The sequence below is a fragment of the Erpetoichthys calabaricus genome, chromosome 4 (genome assembly GCF_900747795.2).
Source record: "Erpetoichthys calabaricus chromosome 4, fErpCal1.3, whole genome shotgun sequence".
Lineage (NCBI taxonomy): Eukaryota > Metazoa > Chordata > Cladistia > Polypteriformes > Polypteridae > Erpetoichthys > Erpetoichthys calabaricus.
Window position 1 is genome coordinate 14,370,231 of NC_041397.2, and position 9,614 is coordinate 14,379,844.

Below are 9,614 nucleotides of genomic sequence, written 5' to 3' on the forward strand. Positions count from 1 at the left end.
TGCTGAAAACCGTATGCTTTGTTATGAATTGGCTGCAAAGTACACTACAGATAGGATGTACTTACTGAATTTTTACGCGATATAGCGGGAGCCCGATAGCTGAACCGCAATACAGCGGGAGATCACTGTACTACAGATGTTTGTGGAACGTCACCATCTACTGGAATGTATTTTGTAATGCATGGAGTGATAAAATACATTGCACTTGTCATTCCAACAGATGGTGCATCATAAACATATGCAGTAATAAGAAGTAACCAAAAGATGTGGAGCAACATCTGTTAGAATGATAAATGCAATGCAGTTTGTCACTAAAAATGTTTGTGAGGCGCCATCTATTGCAATGTCAGAGACGTACCAACAGAAAGGACACACACGTACACTTATCCTTTTCCTAGCTGTACTACCTACCAAAAGAAGGGCTGAAATCCAAATAATCAACGTAGACCTCAGGTGTTAATGTTTGCAGTTGGCCATTCAATGCGTATGTCTGTGTTATATGCATTTGTTTGGGATTTGTTACAAGCAGTGCTAATGTTGTGATATGTCATCTATTGGAATGACAAATGCAATGCATTTTATCCCTAAAAATGTTTGTGATAATCCATCTTGCAGAATGACAGAGACCTTGCAAATGGATGGATATTCAGACACCCATCCTTGTATTAAGATGGATACCAAACAAATTAAATACATGAATTAAAACTGCTATGCATACATACTGAAAAATGTGAATCAGCTGGCTTCCCCATGGTACCTTTGTAGCAACTGGTAGTATTTCAAAATGGAGTGAAAGGTGCAAGGACAGGAAAAAAATGTAAAACTACTATTCCAAAAAAATCAAGAACGCAAGGCCTTTCAAGTAGACTTAGCATTCTGCAATACATTACTAGCTAAACTGTCACCTAATTTGCCAGCTCCATCGAGTTGCAAAGAGGTGATGGAACAGTTATCTAACACCTGCTAATATTTTGTTAGATAACATCAGCTAAACACTGTTGTGACTTGGCAGTCACTGAAATTCGGCTGTGTATCCCTCGCAATCCTGAAAGAATATTGGACTATGGAGTCAGGAGTATTAGACTGGTAATCTAGACTGGAAAATGGAACACCATTTGTACCAAAATAAACTAAATAAAAACACAATTATGAAGAACATACTCATCAAAAAGTGCAATGATATATTTAAAGAAGTCGTTAAACCTTGGAAAAACTGCAATTGATGTACACAAAAGATTAACTGTTGGCAAAACCAGCTTGAAAAGAGACTCCTTATAAACTGCCTTTCAAAATGAGCTAATTTTTAAATAAAAAAACTGCAAATGACAAATGGAAAGTACATTTGTGAGACTAAACAAAAGCCTGATGTAGCATTTCATGATTACCAGTAATAATACCAAATATTGTATTCTGTTTTACAATGTTATTTATTTCTTTAGTTCAATCATAAACAAAAACGTTGGCCGCACTAAGAATTTAAATGAGACCAAGCTAAGCACTAAATAGTAAATACTACTGTTTCAATAGGTGTCTGTCTTGTATCTCTGCTTATATTAACCTTTTCATAAGAAATCCTCGAACCAGGGAAACATTTAACATCTATCGAAAATGAGAAAAACGGTAAACCAATCTGAAAAAAAGTTAACTGTTTTGGTAAAAAAGGACCCACCTCACCGGGATCCTGGCTGGCCCGTTTAATTAACTACGCATGCAGGAGTTCTTTTCCAGCGACATCGCGAAAGCAGATTTGTTCCATTAAATGTCAGCTCAATTCACGTTTTAACAGACTGAAAAATTGAAGACGACTGGCGGGTCTCTTCATTCATTCAATCAATCAATCAATCATACAAGCAGCGGATCACAGACCACTCAAAGGGCACTAAACCAGACGATCACGAAGCGAGTGGCGGAGACACGGGTGCTGAAAGCCGATGCGATTTCTTACTCCGAGGTTTTCTTACAGCCGCTGACAGCACGCTATGTGAGGAGCTTGAAAAACTTCCAGGTCCCTCAATCCAATGCACTGCTTCTTGTCACTTCACTCCAGATATCGCGATGCTCTCCTTTCAGCACCTACACAGTTTGGCCTTTTCTATAAAGCATCGCCGTTTACAAAACCAAACAGCTTTAGCACACCGAGTCCAAAGATTTTCGTTTCCCAATACAAATGACATCGCCTTATCCCAAAATCTGCAGCGAGCAAAAAGCGGCGTCTCCCCTGCCAGTATGGCAACCCAATATTTGTTTTCTTTCTGCTTACCTTCGCTTTTGCCCGTAATGCGACAGCACAGGCTCTGCAGCAGTACATTTGGCGACTTCTGATCCAAGCTTGCCATGGTGCAAAAACATCTGACGAGCACCTTTCAAATTTACCAGCCGCCGTTTAATCCACCGCAGCGCCCTGCTCTTAGCAACGGCGCCATTTTAACCGAACCCGCCGAAATCGTTCCCACAATGCACGGCGTAGAACGGCAGATTAACATTCCGTGCTTGAATCAGGCGTCACGGAAGAAGTTCCGAGGTTAAAATCTGTTCCTTTTTTTCTCTCAATTATTAATTCTTTATTCACAATTCTGTAGGTACAGAACTACAAATACAATAATAAAGACTAATAACCAGTTATCAAAAATGATAACTGAACTTAGGCTGGGGATACATAGACATTACCTGCACAAAAAATTACATTATTAGGCGATCCCATAATTAACTTATTAACAATGAGTTGAAGTAAAGAATATGTTTTATCAGCTTATCTTGACAATCTTTTATAGCAATAAAGAGGGATTCTATATCATGAGATAATAACCTAAAGTTTGGTTTTATGTTGATGGCTCTGGCTTTATAAACGAAATTTAGCCAAAAGGACAAAGAAGTTTTAAGGTGTTGTCCAAATCAATCTCACTTTTTTGAGTATTCAAAATAAACGTCACATTTTCAGAAATCTCTACAACTTTATAGAAACAAACAAACAACAGAGCAGCAACCTCTGGCCAAAAATACTTTTGAGTGGTCACAGCAATAAAAGACATGATTAATTGTTTCATCTTTTTTATTACAAAATGAACACAAAGGAGACACATCATTACAAACTTTACTGAGCCATCTGTTACGAAAATAATAACAGTAAAAGGTTTTAAAATGAATTTCCTTGACTTAAACTTTAAATCACACATTGCTTTCTTTCACTCAGGGACATTCTTAGGCATACGCGAGCTAGGGTCCCGACCCCGACTTACAATTCTTTTTTTTTTGTTGTCGGGCTGTGGGCCTGGGGCCCCTGTCATGCCCCTGGCACTGCAGCCATCAGTGTGCCAGTCCCATGAAATTCAGTTCAGTGCATCTCTTTGTCTTATTAACGTTGGTAATTTATTATCCAAATTGCAATCTTCACCTAAATCCCTAATAATATTGTCACGCCGTCATAACTTTGCCAAATGCACTGTAGCAAATGTTAATTTTAGAGATTCGTTTCGGATTCATTCAGAGAGATCCCCATAAAATCATGAAATACCCCTATATTATCGGCCTTTACCAGATCCAGAACAAAATCACAAAAGCAATATTTTACCACTCTGCATACACACAAGCGTACATGTAGGCCTACTGGTCATCTAAGGCCTTTTCCGGACGTTTTATTAGAACACCTTCCTGAGCTACCCCCCCCAACCCCATCCGGGGCCTGCACATTTCTGAACCGCGTAGGGCCCCCAAACTGCTAAGAATGGCCCTGTTTCACTTAAGGAACACAGAAAAAGTTAGACCTCTTATAACTTTACAAGAAGCTGAAAAATTAATTCACGTTTTTGTTTTTAGTCGAGAAGATGGGTGTAACACACTCCTAATGTGACTACCCAAGAAAGACAGCAAGTGGTTGCAATTAATAATAATAATAATAACAATACATTTTATTTATATAGAGCCTTTCCCATGCTTAAGGTGCTAAAAATGCAGCTGCCAAAATCTTAACTAGGAAAAGAAAATCTAAGCACATCACTCCAGGCTTAGCGTCATTACACTGGTTACCTGTGCCATTTAGAACTGACTTTAAATCCTGCTTATGGTTTATAAAGCCTTCAATAATCTGCTCCATCCTATATCTCAGAATGTCTCCCACCTTACACTCCAAATCATAACCTTAGATGTTCAAATGAGGGTCTGCTTAGAATTCCAAGAGCTAAACTTCAAAGAAGTGGTGAGGCGGCCTTCTGCTGTTACGCACCTAAAATCTGGAATAGCCTGCCAATAGGAATTCGCCAGGCTAATACAGTGGAGCACTTTAAAAAAACGCTAAAAACTCATTATTAATTAATTGGGCTTTTTCATAGCTCCTTTTCATTTGTACTCCTAATAGAATGCACGAGCATAGAATGATCAAATTCTTCAGGGATCCACAATCGTTACTAATAGTCACTATTCTTTGTTGTTTTCCTTGGTTCTACCTGATCATCTGATCAAAGCACCATGCAGCCCCCTGAGATGGTGGAATGAAAGCAGGTGTCTCATCTGTCTACGAGACCAACGCCATCTAATCCCATCATGTGAAGCTAGCAAACTAAGAGCAGTGAATTAGAAATATTTATGGTAGGTAGAATCTCCCTGTCTTGCTATATAATTGTGAGACATGGACGCTATCCAGTGACATGAGATGAAGACTGAACTCCTTCATATGTGTCCCTTCAGAGAATCCTTGGGTCCTGCTGGTTTGAATTTGTGTTGTTCATGGAGTCCCGAATGAGGCACATGACCTGCATTGTGAGGGAGCGTCAGTTACAGCTCTACGGCCATGTGGTACGATTACCCGAGGGTGATCTGGCTCATTGTTGAGAACCCAAGCAGTTGGACCATTCCAAGGAGCTGCCCACATAACACCTGGCTGCAGCACATAGAGGGTCATTTCCGGAGGGTGGGACTGGACTAGGTGTGGGCGTGTCTGCCTAGGGGGATTGTCAACCGAGATTCTTAGCTGTTTGGTCGTGTGGTGGGTGTGGCAAAGCGCTGTACCAGTGCATTCTCCCTAATCTGACCTGACCTGACCTGAGAAGGCCCAGTGGGGGCCGGGTGGTCTTTTAGCCTTGGAACCCCTGCAGATTTTGTTTTTTATTTATTCCAGCCTAACTGGAGTTTGCTTTTTTGTTTGTTTGTTTTTTTCTGTCCACCCAGCTATCTGATCTTACCTTGTTTTGTTACTTATTCTTTAATATTATTCCCTAATCTTTTTTTTTTCATTTCTTGTAAAGCAAGCTCTATTATTGTATGAACATTTGCTGTAGAAATAAATGTTAGCCACTGTTGTTGTTGTTGTTAACGTTTCTGGGGACAAGAAATATATGTGAGACAATTAACATACTACTCAAGTTTGATTTGGGGTATAAAACTTTCCATTTAATACAAGGTCTTGAAGTGCTGTCTATTATATTTAACATGTCGTGTCTGCGTTATTCAGCCTTGACCACCACCCCCCCACACCGCTCGCTCAATCGTTACTCCTCCTGCACTCATCCTCTCTCTGTCCCACCCCTTGACACTCTCAGTGCTGTTAACTCTCCCTTCAACACAGTCGGTTATAATAGCAAGGCAGAAAAGCAAATTATCTTTTCAAAAACATAGAATTTTGGATCGCAATAGAAAAAGAGAGGCAGGAGCTGATAATGAACGTCGAAAAAAAGAAAATCAACAAAAAAAAGCTGCATATAATAAAAGTCACGAACAAAGAGAATGGTCCAGTAAACGAAAAAGAGAAAAATTTCCCCAACAATATGCAAACAGAAATTCAAAAAAGTAACGTTTGTAATATGTAAGTTAGAGGATAAAGTAATTCATAATGTTGTTTTTGATGAGGTGTTAATGTAATTTAGTTTTTTATTTACTTTTTATTAGGTTTTATTACATTTTGTTACTTCTACTTTTACTTTTTACTACGTTTTATTATTCATTGGTGTATTATCGTAGTATTTCCTTCTAATTACCCTTTACCTGTTTTCTCAAGGATAAGTGTTATCGTCAAGTTCGTTATCGGGTTGGTCTACTGTTGCACTTTAAGATGAACACACACATACATAGATATACACACAGACCCTCACCACAACAGTGCCCCATGAATGACACACACACGCTGATTAACCTTTAGCACTTTAAACCACACAAGTGCTTTAGGAATAACACAGCCTGTCACTCAGCACTTCAATAGACTTACTTATTATCGGCATGAACAACATATGATGTTTTAATGATATCTCAGACCTAAATATTACTTTTGGTCTACAAGAATACATTTAAACATACAAAGACTCAGCACTCTTGACTATAGGCCATTTATCAGCCAAGAATACCTTCTTTACGTCCTGTTCCTCTACTACTGAGTGGAGCTCTCATCCTCAGCCTTAATAAACCTCGCAGCACAGTGGTAATGGCAAACCTCCGACTGCACCAGGTGCTCAAAGAAATCCACCTTATTACTTCAATCACTCTATAGACATTAAGACAAAGCATAGAAAGTTAGAAGCAGCATGGTATTTATTATAAGAATAATAATAATACCACTGGAACAAAGAATAACAGAAAATAAGTACTGATAGGAAAAGTCTGGATATATACAGGTATATAGTGTTTAGAAAAAGCTTACGAAAAAGTTACAGATGACAAGGATGAATGTCACAGGGCGGCATTTGATTTAGCGATCGATGTTCATGATGCTTTACTGACGACCAGTGACGTCTTCGTCCGTCGTCATTGTTTCTCTTCTTCTTCTTCTCTTCTTCCGACGTTGCTTTCAAAATGAGGCATATTTATTATAAAGTTTCATGCCATGGTTTCACAACACATGATAGTTGCATGCACCTCATTGGCTGGCTGTCAATATGATGGATGAATTTTGCTCAAACTCTTTAATCTATCTTTTCCCAGATTATAAAGTTCTTTGATATTGCCTCATGTCCTCCTTTCCCAGGCTGTAAACCAAATTGTTGTCCCAGATATCCATCCATAAATTAATCAATTGCCTTAGTCTTCCTTTCCCAGGTTATAAAGTAATTGAGCTACCAGAATGTCTTCCTTTCTGTGTTGGAACAGCTGTTTTAAAAGTGAGGTGTAAGGGAAGAAAACCTGCTTTGATTTGTCCTGAATGCAGTTCATCTGTTGTCTTGTCTCGAACAAAATATAATGGAAAATTAAACCAAAATGTACAGATTTTGTACCCCACAACAATTGATATTTAAAATAGACAGTTGTAGTGAAATATTCAAGTAACTGGGTTTAATGTCTATAATAACTAAGCACTAAACTGTCTTCCTCCCGCACCCTGCATACTCTTCTCTATACCATCTCTTTAAATACAATGTGTTTCTCTAACTGAGGGACTCCCTGATGCCCTTTGAGTGGTTCACCAGCGAGATATTGGGCACCCAGCGCCCACCCCCAGCGGTTGGCGAGTAAAGCAAGCAGGGGGCAGAGCCCAATAGTGATCCAAAATTACATTTTGTTTGATAAAGTAATTATTACATTTGCTGTCCATGATATTAACACCACTGATTACGGAGTGTAATTAGACAAAGTGCCATAACTCAATCAAGCGGAAATACTCCTTAGTCACCTTTACGTAATCATAAAGAGACGCTTGCCCCAGTTAAGGAGTCAAATAGGAATGTCACCTCCTCTTAGCAACATACAGTGACAGTGCTGGGGACACTAAACTCCATGTGCTCTCAGCCTCTGTCAGTAAAACCCGTCCATAAATTGTAAGATCTCTCTGCAGCATACAATTAATTTTTTTTTTCATTTGGTCTAATTTTGGATCATAGTTTTCAGATATTCTCTCACAATTAATTTTGCATGTATCAGCACCAAGATACCTAACACCTTGTTTCACAGCTACTCCATTAATAGTTCTCTTATCAAAATGACGCACATATATGATTCCTTTACTTTTCCCTTGTGGAATCTGCCTAATTGATTAACTTTTGGCATTGATGATATAATATACGAGGGGGAGTCAAGCTAAAGTTAGAAAATGGGATTCATCATAAAATAGACAGAACCTTCACAAAACTGATGCTGTCATTTCTCCATGGAGTCACCACTCTTCTCGATGCAGTTGCGCCACATGCCTGGCAGTGCCAGCAGAATAAACAGTTTTGTCTCGTCCTCGCCTCCACTCATGCTCTGCTTTCTTCACGTCGTCATCTGTCCTCAATCAACGACCGCCCAGAATTTTTTTAGCAGTCCAAAAAGGTGCCAAATCTGGTGAATAAGGAAGAACGTGGTAATCCCTCAAACTTCAGTTTCTCCAGACAAGCCTTGGTGTTCTTAGCAGTGTGTCATTGTCTGGCAGCAAAAGGACTCCTTGAGACAGCAGTCCCCACTGCTTGGATCGAATAGCAGGCTCCACGTTGGTCTCCAACAAGTCACAGAAACTTGCCTAGTGACTGGAGTACCCCTCGGCATGTAGTGTTTGACAATAACTCAGGTGCACGAGTGGTGGCGAGGAGAAGACAAAACCTTTTATTCTGCTGGCACTACCAGGCAGGTGGCACAAGTGCATTGAGAAGGTTGGAGACTCCATTGAGAAATGGCGTGAACAGTTTTGTGAAGGTTCGTTCCATTTTCTGATAAATCCCATTTTCTAACTTTAGCTTGACTCCCCCTCATATTAGTATTGGATAAGCTGCTTGTACAGAGAATTTAAATGTATGGATCAATCAATGCCTTCTCCATCATGTTTTACATTAGCTCACTTTAGCTTAAATAAGAGTTCATTATTAAAGATTTGTTTGCCTTCTTGTTCAGACATTAGCATGAGGTGATGACAAGTCAAGGACAACATGTGACACAAGCAATCTTAAGACTGTTGTTTTAGAAATGCAGCTGTTAAGACTTTAACCACCTTGAGAGATGGCCGTAAAGTAGTCATTCATTTGAGCGGCCCGGTATCTCATGTGTGGGTCTTCCTAGTCTCGACTCTATGGGTGAGAACTGGTCAGTTTCAGACACCTGCACAGTTTCGGTCAGGTGAGAGACATTAGGTAATGGTGGGAAGAGCTAGACGGAGGAGAGTATTTTGCAGAGATGATAACAAATGTAATATAAACCACTGCACAGTGTAAGTGCTTGCACCATGCTGAGGTCTCTTTATAACACTGCTGTTGTCACACACGTGCCACACACAGGAGACAGTTTAAGGGCTTGAATAAGTGTGTGTTTCCGCCAGACCAGTGGTTGGTGCTGTCCTCTAACTCTTTCTCCTCTCTTACTCCAGACCAACAGATGAACCATCAACCTAACACCACTTCCGGTCATCAGGAGATAAGCACCATCACGTCCTCTTCCTGTTATCAAGATCCCACCTCCTACTGATGTCACTTCCGGTTCCCAGAATGCCATTCTTCCATTTACGTCATTTCCCGTCTACTCACTATATAAATGGCAGCCATTTTTGTTTTCCTTCAGTTCCATTTTGAACTCCTGTCTGTAAAGACAGATCACACTACAACTTAATTTGAGTAAATGGGGTTGATCCCCAAATCTTTGACGTGGTGTTGTCTGTTCTTTTACACTGTGTGCAAAAGATTACGGTAATGGATTTTAAACTTCCTCCGGCCTGCCATTGCTTACCAGTCATT

The 9,614-nt window shown here is 39.8% G+C and overlaps 1 protein-coding gene across 1 annotated transcript in view; it reads right to left on the minus strand.

The window, feature by feature from the left end:
• Positions 1 to 2,461, minus strand: part of tubgcp3 (tubulin, gamma complex associated protein 3) — a 92,439-nt gene extending 89,978 nt beyond the window's left edge. The window contains exon 1 of the mRNA XM_051926334.1: positions 2,261 to 2,461. Coding sequence (XP_051782294.1) covers positions 2,261 to 2,336 — 76 coding nt within the window. The 5' untranslated portion in view covers positions 2,337 to 2,461. The remainder of the gene's footprint in view (positions 1 to 2,260) is intronic.
• Between the last annotated feature and the right edge of the window lie 7,153 nt (positions 2,462 to 9,614).